The 23,119-nt window shown below is 35.9% G+C and overlaps 1 protein-coding gene across 1 annotated transcript; it reads right to left on the bottom strand.

Moving 5' to 3' along the window:
* Nucleotides 1-742: 742 nt before the first annotated feature.
* LOC110447898 (ryncolin-4-like) lies at nucleotides 743-22,671 on the bottom strand (the record flags this gene model as incomplete). Its single annotated transcript, XM_021493877.1, has 5 exons — nucleotides 22,458-22,671; nucleotides 6,587-6,708; nucleotides 5,858-5,954; nucleotides 5,499-5,663; nucleotides 743-923 (listed from the first exon to the last, which is right to left on the bottom strand). Coding segments are annotated over exons 1-5 (779 nt in total), but the record flags the coding sequence as incomplete, so codon positions are not given.
* Between the last annotated feature and the right edge of the window lie 448 nt (nucleotides 22,672-23,119).

The raw sequence follows: 23,119 nt of genomic DNA on the forward strand, positions 1-23,119 counted from the left end.
AAAAACACCGTATGATAGGATAATTCGCGATTTTGCCGGTCAATAACGTGTTTGTGAAAATACGATCCGCAGAAAAATATGACAAACGGTGAAAATTTTCCTGAAATAACATACATGTGGTTGTGATGATTTATATACATAAAGAGTAATGGTGTTTGAAAAAAAAACACCGTGAAAGTGTTTTACAGACTGTAATCACTTGCTGTTGCTTAATATTCTGTCGCAAAGCCTTTTCGTTTAAGTAGTTGACACGTTATTTTCCGAGCGTCCCGTCTCCGTGCACTGAGAAAATGTACTATCTTCAAATGTGTATATCGCGAAATTTTAATTCGTGTATATTCAATTTCCAATTGTGGTCAAAATAGCGAAAATGTAAGCCTGCATAAATATCTTCACTCAGATCTAAGTAGAACCGAATAATAAAACATTCGGTATTTACAGCCTTTCGTGCAGTTGTCTAAAGTGCCTATCATCACCAGGTGCCTATTTCATGTCTCTTCGACTATAAAACTTAGTATTTTAGTGAATCCATGGAGTCGATCAAGTCTTTCCAGTGCAAAAGCTTTACACATTAATGTACAAAGTGTGAAATTGTATTGACCCTAATGGGACATCAAGACGCATACACACAAACCTGCACTTGCACCCAACGTGTACGTGATCGGATTTCTAGACATGCGCCGGACGTATCATCATCCGAGTCTTCCTAAGTGACATTTTTTTTCCGGGTCCCGGGAAATACCACCAGGTCGTCAAAGTTTCTGAATTAGACGCCCAATAGTTTTTCGTGTACTTTCCATTCAAATTGGCCTGGTGACATTTGCCATACCACCATCCACTTTTGGAAGATATTGCACAATTAACATTTGCCCCTTTATCCTTGGCGGAAAACTTCTTGCCACTATGGTATAGCATTGCGTCTCCTGTAAAGTGAAACAGAACACATAGAAAACAATAAATCATACACATCACACAAGCATCAAGTCTATTTGAAAATCTAGTAACAGAAAGTGGAAGAAACACCGAAGTACAAAGGGAGGTATAATGGACCCTGGTGCTCCAGAACAGTAAGCGTTTCCTACACACACATTGATACCTTTCATGATTTCTCCTGTTAAGTCCTAGAAAATATATAGGTGATGAATATGTGCATATTAAATTGGTTAACACTTTCAATTATACCACATTCATTAGTGACCAGCGTGAAATTGATTACCTTTTCAATATTGGGCTTGCCCAATATTGGGCTAGTTTGACATTCATATGATAGTAACATAATAGGTCTTGTACCGCTTTTTCACACCTATACCACAACTGGTCATTTCTAAAGATACGTACAAGAAACACGGCAACAACGATAGTCCAGACTAAAGATGTCCAAGGTATCGACATGCAAAACGGCATAAACGATACCCTAGGCTAAAGATGCTAACTGGGCATCTTTTCGACTTTCAGTATAGAATCGTCAATCTTTTCGTTTTCAACATGCCAGTGGATACTGTTATATGTCTTGTGCAGCTTTTTCACACCTATACCACAACAGGGCATCTTCTAAGGTATCGGCATGCAAAACGGCATCAACGATTCCTCAGGCTAAAGATTTCCACTTGGCACTTTTTCTAATTTTGGTCTTAATTTTTATTTCCAATCAGCAAGGGCACATAGTTAGCCCTCTTTCGCAGCATTTTGAGAAATATTATGTAGCCTTCTATGACATTATGAGAGAAAAATATGAAGTGTGTCCTGGGAAATTGTGATAATATTCAAAACTGAAGTCCACAATTGCAATATTATGACATATTAGAATAAAGATAATAATTTTTCATGCAATTATCAACTGAAGACATGAACCATTTTTGAATCACAGATTGAAGGATACAAAATTAGATACACATTAAACATTACACAATTCAATTCATGGGGTATTCAATTTCAAATAAATTTTATTTGCACAATCGACATCATCAAAATCATCACATAATTCAGAGTTTGATGAGATGATTCATTTGTAGTTACATTCAGTAGGGTGATTTGTACTAGATTTACAGACTGGCTTGAAAATTAACTAAGCCTATTTTAGTAGCGGTCTGTAACACCTTTGTTATTCATAGGTCGAGGAATGTAACATTTTTCTATTAATAGAACAAGGTCTGTAAGAAATATACAGACTCGTCACATGACGTCGCTCATCAAATCAGGGCTCGGAATTAGTACCAGTTATTTGATAATAAACATACACTGTGAGCCTAATACCACGATGTAATCAGTTACAGAGCTTTGTCGGAAAGTTTGAGATTTCGTAGTAAGTTAATCCCTGAATGTAGTTTCATGCAAGCATAATATTCCTCCCAATTAGGTTGTGAACTATTCAAAATAAAAATGCGGTATACTATATCAAAATTTGAATGGGAAGATAAAATTACAATCCAAAACAAATGTATTATTCTTGCATATTTGATCTTTTATTTCCCAAAGCTACATTTGCCAACTCTCGGATACAGTTGTAGCCAACTCGCGCAAGAATACGCAAACCGATAATGAAATTTCTGCTTCGTATTTTCTATTGAAAGTTTTGCTACTTGTAAATTCAAAACGTAATAGATAACGTAAATATAATTTCCGTTTTATTCGTAATATATCAATGCAAAATAAGAGAACTTTTCTTTATGCGATAATTGGAAGACGCGATAGATGTTGGTGATGCAGTCATCGATTCCCCTAATAAGCATTTGATTGATAGGTAATAACGATTGACCGTTTACACGAATATTTCATTTTGATGTCTTGAAGGGTCTGGAAGAGAAAATTAGAACCCTATAACGGGATCTGTACAGATGTACGTGTATATGTTGAAACTGCCATTCATTGGAGTTCTAGTTCCGGGCGACAAAAAATAAAGTGCAACATATTGCTAGTAATTCTAAAATCGCTTCGTGTGCATGCGTTAACAATTAAGATGTTCGGGTGGTCGCTACACGTTGATGATTAATAAAAACGCGCACCTAGAGAACTGAGTTTAAAAAATACCGTATTAATTTGATAACATCAATAGTAAAGGCACGATAATTTACTAACAAAGTGTGAATTGTTTAAGTCCTTATTAACATATCTTGCACATATAGTTTCACAGTAGGGTATAGCGACAGACCCCGAAAAAGTTAAAGATTGGCCAGAGCCAAAGAACGTAAAGGAATTACGTCAGTTTCTGGGTTTCAGTGGCTATTACAGGCGTTTCCTAAAAAGATAACGCAACAAAAGTACAGCCTCTTAACCAATTATTATAGGGCCATGACTCAAAAGCCTAAGTCTAAGTCAAAGCCTAAAGCAAAAGCCCAGAGGGTTTGCGGTACACCCCAACAGGAAGCTTTAGATTTGGTTAAACAGAAACTGATTCAAACTCCTGTTCTTTCCTATGCAGACTTCTCTAAGGACATCCGTGTACACACTGATGCAAGTGGTTCAGGCTTGGGTGCAGTTTTATACCAAGTGCATGCTTGAAAGGAGAAGGTTATTGCATATGCCAGTCGAGATTTGAGAGCCAGTGAACGGAATTATCCTGCACATAAGTTGGAATTTCTTGCATTGAAATGTGAGGTTACAGGGAAACTTCATGATTACCTCTATGGTAATACATTTGAGGTTGTCGCAGATAATAACGCCCATACTTACATGTATGTAGTTTTACATAAGTTTGTCGTTTTACATTAATATTCATGATTTCTTGTTATCACTTGCAAATGTGATAATATAGATTTCATTTTTTTTTTTTTTTTCATCTCATTCAGAGTCTATATAATCATAATTATATTATACATGGTCATCAGAGCTATATCCTTCATTGTAAAAGTATTTTTGTCAAGGGTAGGTAACTGTTTATTTGAGCATCGTTTAATTAGTTCCTTCTGCAAAGATGGTTCTGATCTATTCATGTGCTTTGTTCAAGTTGTTTGGTATTATGAGTCTTAAATATTATAAAGTCAATCATATAACCATTAATACAAAGAACAGTATTGTTTCTAGAGCAATATTCTCTAATTATAACCCTTTATGAATGTACATATTCTGGGAAATAACTGTATGAGAAATGCCAGGAGACATTCAACAAAGTGGGGGAGCATGTAGCCAGGTAAATACAACATTCAAAACATCGCGCGTAATAACAGTGTAAAGGAATGTATGTATGTGCACGTGCAGCACGGACCACCCATCCATATCCCAGTCACCGCCGTCTCCCTACTTCACTCTGACTTAACCTCTGGATGGGTACACTCGGAACCCTCGAGAGTATAATCCAGTCACTTTATCCTTACTCTGGATGTTCCTGGTAAGTATATATATCCATTAACTCATAGGCTGAGCGATGTTTGTGTGATTATGTATGTTTATTTATAATATAGGTTTATTTGTCCACGATAATTAGGAAATAAGAGAAAGTGGGGAGTTGTATCAAATGACGAGCGGAATTTGTGCGGAAATCACTAGGCTACTTACATCATTTATCATTTATCAATCGTTCAATCATTTCATCATATTTCTTTTGATTGTGAAAGAACACATACGCTGTAAAATGAATTCTGCAATTGTTATTGTCTCTGCAATTTCGATTCTGCAAAGTATCAGGCATGTACGTGAGCAAGTCTACAGAAGTTGACCGCGTATAATGGGATTCAAAGAGTACGAAATGACGTGAGAGAAACAATAGATAAATATAGCAGCCAATCGGCGTTGTTGTATACGAAGGTAGTTCTTAATTGTTAGGAAATAGTTCCGTTACTATGAATATAACTAAACTAAAATATGATGAATGAAAGCTGACATTCAATTTATATTGGTTCGGTTTACCCTGCGGACAAAATGCTGTTCCTTGCTGCAGTTAAAATGTAGAATACCCATGCTTTTAAGATAATAAGTGCGTAGAAGTGTACGTGGTATTACGAAGACATTTTAGACTTGCTTAAGTAAACAAAAATACAAAATAAGGATAAGAAGGTGTTATACAAAACTTGTCAGCAAGATTAACAAATGTGTCATTTGACATCGTTGTGGACACAAATTATGTTCAACAAAACGAAAAAGTAACGTTTCTATACTGAAATTCGAAAAGATGCCCAGTGGGCATTCTTATAGTCTTGAGGATCGTTGATGTTGTTTTGTAATGTTTTGATTCTATACTGAAATAACAAAGTGGGCATCGTTAGCCTGGGGTATCGTTGATGTCGTTTGGCATGTGAATACCTTTGAAAATGCCCAGTTGTGGTATATGTGTGAAAAAGCGGCGCAAGACATATTATGTTAGTAACATTTGCTTTTAAGTTATCTTATAGTTCAATATCTCTCATCTTGTGATATATAGTGAGTTCCGGTTTATATGAACGTGCTGCTCATCTATCATACAATGAGGTATCTCCCATTCCGTGATTTATATTAGTGCTAAAATGTATCATACGTTAGATACATCGTCATCAATAGACATGATTACATGCAGGAGTATTACTCACGCGAAACGTTTCTGGTAGATGCGGTAAGAGTCATTTTGTAGCCATCACTCTCGTCAGTAACCTTGAACATGGAGTACTCAGCGAATCCTTTCTTGTACGGGAATCCTTCTAATTCTATTCTTAGAACGCTGGCAGTCTGTGTCAGGGTATGTATGATGTCATTACCTATCAACACAAACACAGCAGAGAATGAATTACTGCACGCCAGTCCTATCTATCTGAGTTGTTTGGTATATCAATCTGTACATCAGATAAAAAGAGTGGTATATAATCAATGTGAAATTTAGGCCTTTTGCGACCGATACAATAAATATGATGCTTTGCATATTTGTAAAACGTAATGTACAAGCATAGCTTACCTATCCAAAATTCGCCGTTCAGATCTCCAAAACCTTTCTTGTACTCGTCCCATTCTCTATAGAAATACTCACTGCCATCATACCGATTCTGAATTACCTACAAGAACGGGATATAATAATCTTTTTTATTATTATCCCTTCTTAATTTTAAGTGCATTTTCCGGTGAAATAGCTAGAACAAAATATTTCATAGCGTCATCACATCAGGACAAAAGTAAAGATATCACGAAAACAGGTTCTAAACCATGATCTCAATGGATGGGAAGTTATGATAGTATTTGTGTTTAATAGGTAGCAATATGTGAGGCACACTATCTATCCAGGCCCAATATATTATGTAAACCTTACACAGATTGGTTTTTATAATTATGCCTTATTTACATTAATCAGAGAGGAAGAATTTGTAGTATACTCAAAATATATCTGTTTTATGTTTGGTTTTAATTTATTGCCCGTAGGTAAATCTCTGTAATCATTTTATACAGACAACTATTCCACACTAACATGTATCGCACAAAGCCGTACAATGTATTCAACTTTCCCGAAGTTTGGTTTAATTTTGTTTAATGTCCTATTAACAGTTAAGGTCATTTAAGGACGTTTTCTCGAAGTCCAAAATGATCGGTTTTTGGTCCATCACGTATATTTCAAACAAACCAAAAGAAATGATCAAAACAGAAAATAACTTAATAACAAAACTTTACAGAAATAAGAAATTCGATTTCTTACTGTCCATGGCCCGTCGACAGCTCTCATGTCACAGTACACTTTGAAGCTCTCACCAGACGTAAGGGTGAGTTGGTACACTCCAGAAGGCGAATCCGATCCAAGATCTGAACAGGATCTCAGAACTAAAAAAAAAAGATATAAGATAATAACCAAAGATTTTTATCAAACTTCCAAAAGGTACGGTGTCCTTTTATGAAATGGTAAGGCAAAGCTATTGTCTGCAGTGTAAAACAGTTTCCGGTCCACAGTTACTATTTGATGCAGTAGCATGATGAGCCTGAACTGTGTTTACCATCGGTGATATCGATGCGCTTCATTTGATATATTTTTAAATCGATGATGTTTTTACGTATACTTAGTTAACCTTTATCTTTTGTATTACAATACTATCCTTTGTTTCTGTATTGACATCCGTAATCAATATAATTGAATATGGATTATTTATCTACTGCATTGCTGTCATTTTAATAGTTTCTCAATTGTCATTCGTACTAAACATCACTAATTTTAATATTGTGATGAAAACCTACCGAGCTAGCTGAGTTTTTGTAAACCACCGTATTCCCGTGCATTCGCGATGTAATTTCCACGCTTAAGTAGAGCTGGCCTTGACCTCACCTTGGTCAAAACACATTGAACACATATAGGTGATGCAGACAATCTCTGGGTGATTGACAGGTAGGGCGGGGCATATGGGTACATTCAGTCAGAAGCGAGACGGGGATAGAAGCTTTCCTCGATAGTTGTAAGTATACTAGAGAGCGAGCTTTCAATGCTGGTGTATGTCTGGATAAGACTGGTACACCTGTACTTATTACGATCGCTCTATCGAAGGTATCATACATTACAAGTTCTACAGATTGTACAGTAAATATGCAAGTGGTGTTGTCTGAGCTATCAGTAGATAGAGTGCAGGTAGTGTGGGCGAGACCTGTGTGTGTGTTGTTGTGAGAGGTCAGCGCGCGTAGGGACCATAGGGACAACGTCACAATATGGTTGTCTAAGTTGTTGCTATCGTTTCCATGGTTGCTCCTACGAAAACGACTTTCTGACACCCGGTTTAAGTTAAAATAAGTTATCTCTGTACTTCAACTCCTTTTTTCAGCTGTTGGAAAAAAACTTTCGAAAAAACTCTTTTCCCAAAAAATGTCATAATAATTTGAATGTATTAACCTCCAGAACGTAGCAGCGCAAATTTAATAGGACAATAGATATATGAAACTGGGACTCGTATTGTATTTAAGATTTAGTTCCCACCGTCATTTAAGCATTGAAACAAGTACATATCATTGAACTATCAATAACTTTTTCGAGATTATTGTCGGATGCTGTAGAAATTTCGCGCACGATAAATCCTCGTAAAATGCTTTTGCATTCTGATATGGTGAACACTATTCTATTATACGTTCGTACTGGAGCTAAGTTGTGACATAAGTTATTGACAGGCCCACGTGTGACATGACAACGAATTAATAGTATATATTTCATTGCTAGTCTTTCAAATCCTTTCCCTTTCCTCTCGTCATCAACATTTCGATGATATCTCGTCCTCTTGGCTGATTAAAACAAGATTCTTTATTTGTGTCTTGATTGACAAAAAATAGTTTTTTTTTATTACATGTAATTACTTATACTTCATTTGCAATTCTTGTCAAATTTTGTTTTAATTTTAATTCTTTCATCATCAACCTTGAACTACAATACGTTGTGACATCGCTATCCTTTCTTTTGTGTATCATTTAAAAGTATATTCCAATACGCTATTCAATTGTGATGATTTCTTTTGTATTTACTCTGACATAGAATTACTTATAGTCTATACACTTATTTTCGTCACCTCTCCAAAGCCTCTCACACTAAATTACATTTATTAATTCCATTGCTATCCAATGATGTCTTACTTCACAACATATATCAATCATTGATATGGTACATTGTTTTCGTTTGCAGTGTGTCATTCTCTACTTTATTAACACCAGATTACATCCACAGACTAACATGACGGTCATGTATAACTTGATATTAGATTAATATGACTCACATGCATGCTAACCTTAATGTGGGTTTGTTTGCCTACTCTAAATTACCTTCACCTACGCAATTGCTATCATTCTTATTGTGTCTAATTTGAATATATTCACTGAATATATCTCTAAAAATGCAAAGTAAGGAGGTATCCGTTTATGATTTAATTTTCGACGCAAAAGGCAAAACAAATTAATATTTAATTGCAATGGTCAGTGCGTCCATTTGGGTATTATCAGTGACAGCGAACGTAGCAAGATATCAAGCTGCATCCTTTAGTTATGATATTTTACACCCATCCGTTTCCAAATACAGAGAATACATGTAGCAACATGGGGCATGCTATAGAAAAACTAAAGTAATACTCACATCACTGTACATTTGAAAACTCTTTGCTACGTCTAAGATGCTAATTTGTGGCTATTCTGGCATTGATGCAAATCTGTAAAACTATCTTAAAGTTTTTCTTAGCATGCTTATAACCATGACTAATTTATGACTGTAAAATCATATCAACCGCTAAAGACTGTAATGCTGTCGTTCCATATTTGTTGTGACTTAATCGATTTAGCCACCTATTTATCACTAATAAACATTGACGATGTGGACAACGAAATGTTTATTGTCTTACGTGCTCCGGAAACATCTTGACCTAATGGATTTAACCATTCCTTTTGTGCAATGTTTACTATCTACGAAAACCCTTATTGGATATGACGACAGGATCAATATTAACACAGATGTAATACTTATGGTCTTACTTGACATTAATTATATCATTGCTATTATGCTGATAGAGTCCCATCTTATCCTCGAACGTCTTTATTCTTTTGCCATTAATTACCGCTGATGGCTTAATTGCCCTCTTTCTCTCCTTTCCGTGATGTCTTACTACCAAACCGTCGTTAATATCTCATTACAAGACCTTAATCTACTTCATTGTTACCTTCCAAAAGTAAATTATTTGTCAACATTTGACATGAAACATACTTCGGCAGCGAACTCCCCTTCCAAGAAAATACAGCATAAATAAAATAAAATAATGCAAACAAAAACAAAATGTGAGTCAAGCAGCTGATAGTTTCTAACGTTATATCTTAGTATCAAATTTACTAAATAAATATAAAAAGTGTACTTACGTTCTGAAAAGTAAGCCGTAGACGTCAACCCAATACCAGTCTCCACCAGGAATATGCTTGAGTACGTATCACACTTTTTTTCAGCGTCGGTGTACGCAAAAGACAAACATATATTTTCCTTGCAGAACATGGCGCATTCCCCAAGATTTTCAACTCCAGTTTTGGAATTTGTTTTCGATTCAATGTACTTCTCTATAGCTACACTCATTTTCCTTTTGTAGCTTTTTATGTTTGTGGCATCGGAAATCCTTAATATGTTCATGGAAAAAAATAGTAATAATATTAGGTTAATTTCCATTTTTAAATATGTCTTTTGTATACATTTGATCAAAATATCACACTTTGGTTGCAGAAAAACAACTTGGTTGTTAAGGATTTTATTAATCCCCTTGACTGTGTATCTTAGACTTGCGTTTAGTCCGATGAAATTTGCAATAACGGATGCTGGGTATTGGTGTTATCGGTAACTACCTCATTATTGATCCAGTCAACATTACGAATTAATTATTCAGTTGAAATCAGCAAAACGTATCTCTATAATAATACGAGGTTCTGGAAAGAACAGTGAACTCCTCCTCGTCGTCGCGCACATTGGCGATTTATATAGATTAATACAGATGGCTTGTATATTGAAAATAAGGAAAAAAATACCTTATATAAAACTTTAGATACAGAAACAATATAAATATTATGAAATACATCTTCGGAAATCCTCTTCTTGCCAGAAATGTTTGTTTCAATGGTACAACAACACAAATTCAAGGACATGAATCCCAGAGTACTGTATGATTACGTTGATCAACGAAATCTTCTTCGGGTCAGCGTTGCCAATATTGTTAGCCAATTCGGTCGTGGATTCCTTTCCACTTATACCTGAAAATCATACATGTACTTCATTACGGAATGACATTGTTATACATGTTGTTGTTTATTCTCTATCAATGTTTTAACTGTATATTAAGATCTGGAAAAGTATGATGAAAGGACGGCATTGAATGTAAATAATTACATCCTTCTTCTGTATCTTTTCAAAATATATCTAGCTTCCTTTGATTGTTTTGCTCCTCCTTGAGGAATCACTATTTCCAATTTAAGTGTTTTTGCCTTAAGAGCTGGCAGGGTTTTATATTCGTCCACTTGGTTCTTCCATGTGTTTTCCGCCATATCTTTTGTTTTGATATCAGTTATACTTTCCTTTTTTTCTGATTTTAAAATCTATTTTGGTTTGGTCTGATATAACGTAACATTCAAAAATTATGTTTTTGAAACGAAGAATGAGACATTTTGTTCTTGTATGGAAAAATTATCCCCCCTAACGAAATTGGAATATACATCATGTTTTTCCATGTTCAAGAGAAGGATGCTTATGAGGTATTCGTTTTACATATACTAGACTATATCTGCCCCAGATTCGTCGATTTTGATTTCACATATATGGATTGAACGGCGTTTTTTTTAATTTTCATGCCAGTATGAACACAAAACGGTTACATCAATACTACATGTTTATTTTGGATGTAACCGATTTGCGTTCATACCGGCATTAAAAGTTAAAAAAAACGTCGTTCAATCAATATGTTTACATCTTTACTATAGAAAAATAGTTTAATTTAATTTAATTGTTTTTAAATAAATGATTTATATACGGTGTGTTGTATATGCGTCGTCCTTTAAAACGACATTGGCGGAACAGCCATATTTAACAAAGATTGGCGCCAATAATTAATCGTAGTCATTTAAGCGTTTGACGCAGGGGTATTCTCCATGTTAATCGAAGCGAAGCGACAAGACTCTATTTGAACAAGGTTAATATATGACGTCATAAGTAAACCACGTGTTATATCATGAGAGGTATTGCTTTCATACTCAATTGAAATGCATTTCTGCCTGTAATGTTCATATAGTGGGTTGCAGCGCATATCTAAATATAACAATTTGTTACACATTGGTTTGTGTTTTTGTTTACATACATGACCTGAATGCAAACGGACATTCAGAAAAAATAGCAAAAAATAGCAAAACAATACTACCGCATCATTATTCTACCTATTATCTTAGAAAAGTACACCAGTTGATCAAATATGCAGGGTAATTGAACTAATGTCACTTTGCTGTGCCATCTGAAGTACTGGTGGTAGGCTTTGGGCAATGTGATGCAGTGCTTCATCATTATGTTAACCAAGTCAAGGCCGTCCTTCACATCTGACCATTTAGTTTGTTTCTTTACGAAAAACTCTTTAAATGATGATATGCATTTACACTATTGTGGTATATGTCCTTAAGTCAAATATCAATTTACATCTATTTACGTATTTGTTTATATAAAAACATGATACTGGACATGAATTTAACTGATTACGATCGCTCAAGAACGTATGCAATAATTTTCTTCTCCAGTAGTTAAGAACATTTTCTATTTTTGTTTTACTTGAATTTAGCAATAATTGATTTGTATACAATAGCGATTTCTACGCCTTATACATACTAATTTAATCAAATATAGAATATATATTTTGCTGTTCGTCACAGTGTTTGAAAGTAATTGAACATGGCGAGATTGGATAAAGCATGAGTAATGAAATGAATGCAGAATCGACAACGGCTTGTCTTCTCAAATATAGTAGTGAGAGTTTACATTGATTACATTTATATTTGCATAACCGTATTTCGTTACATGAATTTATTTGAAATATTAGCTAACAGTTTTGCATAATATTTTAACATATCGTCATTGACATAAATTACTATAAAAGGTGGATTGAGACACTAATGTATCAACCTAGATTAAAATACTAAAATCAACTTCAATCTAAACTTATTTTATTTTACTATTAATAAAGTCGTTTGAACTAATATTAATTTATATGTTTGTTCAGATGTTAGCATTCAGGGGGTTTAAATGAGACAGGAAACTGACCGTCTTGGTGAAAGGCGAGTGTAGTATCAACTGCGTTACCAGACCACCCGCCAAAATACTATGTCAATTTTGCAACGTAGTATGTTTTCTCAGAACTCAGTACATGTACCATCGTTAGAGCTTGAAACGACTCAAGTGATACGTTTCGTATCGGTCCCTCACAATGGATTATTCATTGGAAGTAAATTGGTATGACTAATCGATAAAGTTTATACGATGTCCACAAAACTAAAGCATTTCTTCGTCTGGTTGTTAAGTTGTTTTCTGATCTATGTTTTTAACGTTTCCACAGCAGTTTAGGACATATGGCGACTTCGTAAACAGATTAGGGGAAAACTTATTCATCATTTTAGACACATAAATCTACTGTATAACATTAAATAGTCGTTGTGTATACATTTTCGTTGTTTTCGTGGTTGCTATGGAACCACGAATATACTTTCAACGAATATATCTACAGCTTGAAAGAATATTAACAACGAAAATGTGAAAATCATATGACCTTGACGATTCGTAAACGAATATTTAAAGATAAATGAATCATTCATTTACAATAAAAGTAAGTTGTTACATGTACTGATAAGGACATATACTACGTGTACCAATCAGTTGTATAAATATAATTTAGTATTGATAAATTAAGTATGTGACCAATCAAGTGAAACTGTAGGCCTACAGGGCGTCGCGAGAACAGGTTAGGGTTTTCTTAGCATGATGTCAACACTCCCACCATAGGTATGTTTACTTTACCTGTGTGATATTTATTTTAAATGTTTGACATCAACAGAGAAGTATGATGAGTGTGACTCTTTGTCATTTTAAAACCTACCGCAAATGTGTTACGGTGTTGGACCAATATTATTCTCTGAATGGTGGACAGTTTTCGTTTTACGTGGCTTACAACGAAGATTAATACATTCCGTTGTGCGGGCCTACCGCAAAAGGTTGTACCCACGAAATAATCTGAAAGTCCCAAACCACTAAAGAAAGTACATACGAACGTTGCATGTTATACATTATCACGATTTGGGCACAGAAGCATGATATCGTTTTAATTCATAAAGCAAGCCAATGAAAATTTCGTTTACATTTATTGGAGACTGAAACGACTTTCAATGACAACGTTAAAGCCCACTTTCGTGCAGAGTTGATCTGCCATCTGGTATGAACTTTTTATATTCGTGGCAATTCGTCTATATGCTTTTCATACGAGTTGACTGTCACTTAACATTTTCTCCAGGTTGATAAATATGAATTATAAAAAAGGTTCATCATAGCACAAACAGGTACTTGTTTATGTGTGACGTTCCCATGACAGGTACGGTATGCACTATGCACGAGTGGATAATATCAAATTGATTCGGCTTAGCGTTGATTAAGAGCTGATCATAGATTTGTTAGTGTTCATGAAGTCAACGTAGCCAAATCGACATCGATTTTATATTAAAAAATCTTCCTTTTACACCTTTGTGTATATACGCTTCGCTTGGTAAATTTCGAAAAAATTGTTAAGAAAAAGTATTAACTACCTTAATTAAACATATACCATTTTTTTTAACGCAATGTGAGGAAGGTCGCAAAAAAATCGTATGTGACATTCATCAAATCGTGTATGTTTTATAACACCTTAACGTTATTTTTTTTTACATAACTCATATGGTTATACTGAAAGTGGCAGTTAAGAAAAACGCTATCTCTACTTATTTTGTTTTTGTTTCTTTGTTGTTGTTGTTATTGTTTTATTGTTCTTGTTACATGTACCTAGTTTTAGAAGGAATGGTGGCTGAATTATAGAATGTCCACGGTGATTTGCTTATGTACAACTGAATCGTTGAATGGTTCTAGGGTTAAAATCGCTCACTTAATTTAACCTACGAGGTGTATCAATCAACACTTGTTGATTCCAGAGATTATTTTTAATCAAAAGACTAACATTTCTGACAATTAACAACGTCATACACTGAAAAGTAGAGGTCCAGTAGGAGTTTGAAAAGTTGTTCTACTGAATGACCTTGCCCTACTCTCAAGATCAACAACATCATCTGGGACCGTATTCATGAAACAGTTTTCATGCTCAACTATGGATTTTTTGCTCAAGCCTAATTTCTTGTTCTGGCTATAAATTGTTAAAACAATTCTTATTTTGTCACTGATTTGGAAAAACAACAAAGCGATTTAAAGCCAAATACTGATTTCAGTGTTAACATTTGATTTTTTTTTATCATAAGACATGATTGAAGCGGATCACAAGAAAGTTAGTTTGGGCACAGAATCTATGCTTGAGCATGATAATGGTTTCGTGAGTACGTGGTCTGGACAATAAAGAAACATGAAGTGTTATTTTGGCCAGTAGCATGCTATGATATAGGGCTATGACGACGTTGAAGTGCCCAAACCAAACACTAGATCTACCTTGTTAAAATCTCTGATGTTCCGATCAAACTGCTTATCTCTATTGGTTCGGCATACCCTACAATGTCTCTTTCTACCACAATACTCTGTGTTATTCCACTCTCAGATCATATTATAAACATGCAGACTGTTGAATAAATATGAGTTATACACCACACGTGGTATATGACCTGCCGTAGTTTTGATTGGCCGACAAGATGAACCTTGCTTTTTGCCTGCTCTCTGTCAAATGCAGGTTTGTTTGTTCTATTTGCCTATGTTTAGTCTTTTTTAATGATAAATGAATATTTAATATAACAATAAAAGATTTCAGTAAATATTTGTTTTGGCCCTGAGGGCCCGAATTCATGAAAGCATTCTCATGATAAAGAACGAATTCTGTGATGTAGCCATCTTTCTTAGAACTCGCTTAAATCGTATAACATGGCCAAGAGTCAAGTGTAACGTTGCAATAAAATTCTTGTAAATCATTGACAATATCGGATTTTATTATCAATCCATCACGGGAACAACAACCTGGGCTTGAGCACAATATCTGAGTTTGAGCATGAGAAAGGTTTCATGAAAAACGCTTTAATATCGCTTTCTCTGTTTCAAACAATCAAACACTCACCTCAGCAAAGGTCCATAACTGATATTTATTTTATTTTATCGTTGAAACGGAGTTTTGGCTGTTGTCTCCCAATACGATTCTGATTAACATTAGACTAATGAAAAGTTGACTGGATGCAGTGCTATAACAGAAAGACATTGCGTTAAGTTACTGATTTTCCACATTACAATCTACCCAGAAAAGCCAAACAAACTGATCGTATCTCCTGATTACTTCAGTGTGCCCCACTCCGCCGTCCGTGACAAATGCATCCCCTTCGTCAACTCAGAAGACGGTAGGTAACGTAATAGAATGTAACCTTCACGTGTGACACAGGCTACATAGCTGGGGGAACATCGTCCGTCACCTGCCAAGCTAGCGGATAATGAACCCCCGTATCATACACGGTTGTTGGTAAATATATGTCATATGTATCTGCATTTTCTGTAAGTACAGCATAATCCTTCAAAATGCGTTGCACCACAAACATCGCAAGGAGGCAAAACACCAGCATTCCCTCCATCCAACACACATACACACATGTACGTGTGCATTACACACATGGTGGCATGTCCTTAAATGGCCATAACTGTTAATAGACGTTAAACAAAATCAAACCAAACCAAACTAAATGTCATAACAAAAACGTCTGCATTTTCCGTAAGATTCGTAACATGTATGTCACAACCCTGGGAGGGGAGAGAGAGGTAAGAGGGGGTTGGGAAGTCCGATTTTTGAGATTACTGGATAGGTACTGCAACAATACAGTAAATTTAAGAATATATATATCAGACCACGTGGTTGGTCTTTCTCCATGTGAACGTAACTAGTTATACAATTCGCTGTTCACAACTTTCTTCTGGTCAAATGTTCATCACATCCCGTGCTATTTTATCTTCCTCCTGTTCACTTCGCTCTTGCTGGTATTTCCGTTTCAACTAGTCAGCACAGAGAAAGACCAAACACACGGCTGCATTATATTTATATATTTGTATGTTGCGACTCGAGTTGTTAATCTACTAGTATAAGTAAGATATATGCATTGTATATTGATAAAGATGTCGATTTTGAGGGGTAGTGGTATTACAATCTGTTCGAGTCATGTATAAATTGCTGAGTATGCACGAATGTAATTTTGTTTTCTTGTTCCGAAATTCCAAAAATATCTCCAAAAAAAAGTATATCCAATGTAAGGGGGTTGTATTCTGTTCAACATAATTATCACAGTTGAAAAAGAAATGGAAGATGTTTTCAATAGGGTAGCCACACATACAACGTTGGTCATCAACCAGGTCAACTCGAAATAAATCGTTTGTCAAATCGCTAGAACGGTTTCTTAGTTTTGTATGTAAGATGTTATTTTTTTCTATCGCCGTAGAAAAAGTAATTGGTTACGAGGGGCAAATGTTTGTCTCTAATGGCATTTTTAAACGATGAAAAAGAGGAGCTATGCCTAATACTTAAAGTTAACTGATTCCAGTCTGTTGATAGGCAGGTTGTAGTTTTCGGCGTTTCTAAGATTATATTGAGCATTTTCGACAAGGGGAGGAAGTAGAGTGTTTAGATAGTTAGGAGTAACACGATGATGAATTTTATAAAACAACTGCAGTTTCCAACGGGACCACGGGTGGGCTAGGGATTCCCATCCCGTTTCAGTATATATAGATTGTCTACTAGCATAAGAAGGTAAACCGGTGACAATACGTCCTGCCTCTAATTGTGACGTTTCTAACTTATCTGTATCAGTAAGGGTACAAACATCCCAAACTTCACAGCAATATTCTAAAATAGGGAGTATAAACGATCTATATATCTTATTTAATATACGGCGGTTCAGAGTATATTTCAATTTACAGCGAACACCTAATTGCTTTACTACTTTTTTTTACAAATATTATCAATATGACAGCTCCACTTACAGTTAGCATCGATGAATACTCCCAGATGTTTATGGTTATCAACAAAATCTCAATTGATATTATTAAAATCTATTTCAATCAGTTGATCTAGTCCTATTTTAGAAATAAGTAAATCCTCTATTTTTGCAGGAACCATTTATCAGCCCTCAATTGAATATTTCTTAGATCATTATTAATTTTTTGTTCTAATATTTGTGGGGATTTATCTGAACATAATAGAGAAGTATCATTTGCAAAACGTTTTTGATAAGTTTTCTAAATTATTTCTTGTATCATTAATATAAAGTATGAACAACAACGGACCGAAGACTGAACCCTGAGGAACCACTGCATTAGTTGTTTTAACAGAGGTTTTACTGTTTCCAAAAAATACTTGTTGAGATATATTCCAATAACTTACCCGATATTACATAACTAGCTATTTTCACCTCCAGCCCCGTATCCCACACTCGTTGGAATGCCTAAGAAATATCACAAAGACTAAACAGGTGGGTTGCTATATATATATTTCTATAAGCTGGTATATGGTGGAATGAACTGGCCGAACACCTGACTTCTAAAAGGTAGTTATGTAAATTTGAGGGGTCTCGTTTATCTCCTTTTTCTTTAAATTGGCATCACGAGGGCAAGCTTCCATTGTCTTGGGAAATATCCAGTCTCCAAAGAAGAACGACATATTAAAGAGAGCGGATAAGCAACTGTATTAGTAGTAATATAGGCATGTGATGGGCCATTCAGTTACAGTCAGTGCGGTGTTCTTTAACATATTATGGCAAATTGTATAATTTCCTACAGCTTTACCATTTTTTAAGTTTTAAGTATGTCAATAATATGATTAATATTAAAGGGTATGTCTGAGATAGTCGAGTCTGTTATGAATTCTATAACAGGTACATCAGTGTCTGTATCGTCGATAGTAGAAATGGAAGCAAAGTAGTCATTAAGTATGTTAGTCTTAATGTCATCATCCATTTCTATGTTTCCAGTCGCACTCCGTAATGGCGGTATACTAGCAGACGTTTGAGATGATAATATTAATCTGCAGTTTCCAATAATTTCTGGGATTTGTAAAAATTGTCTAAAAGACTGTTAATGTCCGCGTAAAATAATTCTTTAAGATAGTTATCGCTATTTCGCTGTTTCCTTAAGTTGTTTAAATTATGTTAAGTGCGACCGGATTAATATTTATGGAGAAGTCTGTCTCTTTTCCTAATTTTACATCTCATGTCAGAGTTAAACCAAGGTTTGTCATTAGGTCTGATTGTGACTTCTTTTGAAGGAATACACTCATCAGCTATTTCTAAATATCTAGATGTAAAGGTGTCACACATGTCGTCCGGGGAATGGGATCTCAAAAATAGATCAGTCCATTCTGTTAAATGTTATGACGTCTCTGATATTGCTTTAAGACTTGTGTCACGTGCGTACGTGTCACGTGTACTTATGTACATACTTCATACGGGCCATGAAAAGGTGAGTTCTTTTTCGTTATATTTAAATAGGATTACAGGATGTGGGCCTTTATGGGAGTTTTACCATTTCCAATCCATTCCACGTGATGTCGAAGAAAAGTAAACTATAACTAATATCGTTTACCTGTAGCGCTGTGAATCGGCTCTTACTGCTTTCGAGAGGTTCAGTGTAACCATATTTTAGAAATGAATATGTCCATAACAATATTAATATTATTTCTATTTCAATCTTAGATAAAGTAAATTAGGATACAGCTCCAAGTAAAAAATACCAAATATTTTGAATTCCTTCCAGGAGATACGGCATGGAAACTTTGATTGTCTTTCCATATGCCACCACCTTCATGTGTTGAATTTTGTGATCTCAACTTTGACGAATGCTTGATATATGTTGTAGATTGTGGGGCCCCGCCAACTGTGACCGAAACCACAGTCAAGCCTGGGACAAACCTTGTTGGCAGTAACAGATTCTACCTCTGTGACGGAAATACCAGCGTACAACCGTCTCATTATGTTACCTGCCAAAATAAGAGCTTGTGGACAACCCCAAATGTCGCTTGTGGCGGTGACTTAAAATTTGTGATTTTCGGGTAATGATAAAATAGATAATTTGCATACACAGGTACATTTAAAATATAAATTCTAATTTATTTGATATGTAACACGGCATTTGATTTGTCAATCGAAATATTCTTTGACGGTATTAACACGATATACCGTCTGCAAATTTCTCATTTGATTATCAGGCCCGACTGACCCGACACATCATGAAATTGATTTTTAATGACGTCACAAACAATAAAGTGACATAATTCCACGTCACGAAGACCTAGATTTTGAAAGATACGCGCAATTTTAAGCATTTTAATTTGTAGATTATTTCGGTGATTCAAGCGTTTTCTAAATTAGAATGGTGATATCCCTACTGTATTTTGAAGCAGAGCCAAAAAACAGACATTTGCAACATTAAAATTGCGAGATGCTGCCACAAAACCCAAAATACAGTAGGGTTATCACAAAATTAAAAATGGGACTGTATTCAAAAAACCGTTCTCAAGTCCAAATCCATGTTCTGGTTATAAATTAATATAACAAATCTTATTTTGTCAATTTTTGGAAAAAACAACATTTAAGAGACTTAAAGCTGAATACTGTTTTCAATGGTTACATTTGACTTTTTTATCGTCCTGGTGTGACAAGCCGATTTAAATGCCTGCTGTAAGTACCAGGATTGCTGGTATAGCGATGCCATGTTGACGAATAATCGCCATACACTGGGTTTTCTACATGAGAAACTTGAATCTCCGTCTTACTTATTGTCCCAAAACTATTTTTTAGTGTCGATTTGTTCTTCATCTCTTAGTTTGATGATGACCTTTATAGTTGTTCTGAATCTAACGAATATAATAAGGTCTATAATCATTAAGGGATGTGCGATATCGGGTTATCTTAGTCGAGAACTAAGATTGGAATATCTAGCGATACTCCATACAAATTTAACAGCTGCATGCTCAAATTTCACTTCAACATATCCGACACACACAAACACAATCAATTTCATCAGTGTTCAAGGTTCATTACAGATTCCAAAGAACATTTTTCGGCTCAGTGACAGTCGGAAATATCGAGGTCCACATTCAACAATGACCCCTTCCCAAGAAACGCGCCCTTGTTAGCGAAAGTGACCGTGACTCCCAGTCCCAGTAAGGTTTCAAAAAGTGCCGACTTCGATGTGTATTGTGATGACCTTTACCTTGACATCGCACGCGCCGTTGTGTCAAACTATGTAACGTCACTTTCATTTTCGTAATGAATGTTTTAAGTGTAAAAAAATATTATTAATGTTACGATCACTATCAAAACCTTTTGATGAAAATAAATCTAAATCATTGTTTGTTTATCTAAACGGTTTTCAGGGAGAAGTTCCTGGAACAAAATTTTGTGGCGCAGAGAGCTCCAAACATTACGCATGCAATGCGTCCTTTCGTCAGTCGTCGCTAGATCCTAGAGGAGACGTAAGTATCGAGAACACTTATGAAGGGATGTTTCTCGAATTAGATAATAAATAGAATCTAACACTCGTGTTCATGTAATATTGAATTTATCAAACTCGTTTAATAATTACATATGAAATTTGTTTACGTGACACTCCGCCTTCTCAAAATGTACCAGCATACAAACTTTGATGATTGTAGGTGAAAACTTGTGTCGGAAAACACCGGGCAAGCTTTATTTCACTTATATTGCATTTTCAACAACGGTCAAAGGTCAGAATTTAGGTCACAGTGACTGATTTTTCACTTTTTAAACGTTTGAACGTACAAAGTATGATGGTCTCAAATGAAATAATGAGATATTTGCTCCAGACAACAACTTGTTGCTAAGGAAATCCGCCATCTTGGATCCTATACAGCGGATCCAAGATTGCGGCCCTTGGTAATGTTCTCAGAATCAACTGGCTACAATAATGCAGCACGACCGCACAAGCTTACTAGCGAAGGTTTTAGGTTAACGTTGGATTCGTTACAGGACATGTTCAACAGGTTCAAGTCCCTTTTTAATGTTTTCCTTTTTTGCGTTTGCCCCGAAACGAAGTGCTAAAAAATCAGTTAGTGCACGTGTAGAGGTCAGTAAGGAATAAACTACAATAAAGAGATCTCAGTTTAACGCCGCGTACGGAGATCGACACTTGTCGTTGTATATACCATTTAAGGTCAAAGTCTTTGTAATGATTGAGACTTACACTGCTCTGGCCACGTATGCATGACAAGTTTTCCTGTTTTTGATACGACAATTACACAGCACACCTTTTATGTCAAATTCACTGGGACCCGCTTCCTGTTACAGGACGTCGAGATGGTTTCTGTACAAAAATCTGAGAATGTCTTATACAGTACGTCTTTGTACTGAACGGTTTGGCGTAGATATTCGGATTCTTACTACCTCTCGAGAATAAGAAGTTTACAAATATCTCACTGTCGTCCTGAATCATTTCGCGAAGTAAAGCGTGTCGTGGATTTTCGTGCAAGTGTAGCACCTGTAACGAAAAAAAGAGTAAAACCAGCGTTTGTATTTAAAAGCCGTACGGATACGTGTTTAAACTATCAGGATCAATCACCCTTTTAGTGTGTACCAATCTGTAGTTTGGTACAAATCTCTGTCGTATGACTGTTCGATGAACGATTTGTATTGGACGTATATGAGGTTCCCGTTGACGAAGTGAAAATCTAATATCTCGAAATGAGGGTCGGTAATCAAGCGGTAGAAATCCGCCAGTTCGCTTCCTGTGAAGTATCTACAGCTCGTGTACATGCACCTCTGCGCGAACTTTCCACAGAAGTTGTTCAGTTACTGCTTGGAAACGGACCTTAGACCGGGGTTGTGTGTGATTCTACTCGGGTCCAGTAGTATGCCCTCGTTTCGATAGTACGCTTCGACGTAGTCCCTATTGTTTTCGTCGTTATCGCACCAGCGGGACCAGTCGCTACTCTCCTGTTTGTATTTTAGGAACGTGTCGATGCTTTCCTTAAATAGATGCTTGATGCTGTCCTGGAAGTGGTACACTTCGTACACCTTCAGTAGGATGTATCCCCTTTTCACGGCTTTCATCAGCTCGGAGTTCACCACGTTCCCAAAATGGCGCGCTCCTTTTCTGCGCAGTAACACTTTTCATGATTTTCTTTGACGGCGCAGTTGTAAAACAGATGGAATTTCAGTTTGTTGTTACACTTCACGGGTAAGACTGGTATGTAAAGACCTCGAGGCGGAAGAATCCTCACCTTCGCCAACCCAAAGTATCGATCAAGGGGGTCGAAATCGGAGGTAACTATCTGAGGGTGACCCGTAGGGTATTCGCAATATTTATTCACGTAAGGATAGAGACTTGTGAAATCGCCATAACGTATCTCTTCGTCGCCATGCGTTGTGTGATGTAGCTTTAAGGCTTTAGTCCTACCTCCAAAAAGCGAATCCCTGGGGTCGAGTCTTTTCGTAAGGTCCAGCGTGACGAGGAATTCCCTCAGTTTAGGGTCTCCCTCCTTGTCTTTCTTAAACTGGC

This window comes from Mizuhopecten yessoensis, unplaced genomic scaffold (genome assembly GCF_002113885.1).
Source record: "Mizuhopecten yessoensis strain PY_sf001 unplaced genomic scaffold, ASM211388v2 scaffold3645, whole genome shotgun sequence".
In the NCBI taxonomy this organism is placed as follows: Eukaryota; Metazoa; Mollusca; class Bivalvia; order Pectinida; family Pectinidae; genus Mizuhopecten; species Mizuhopecten yessoensis.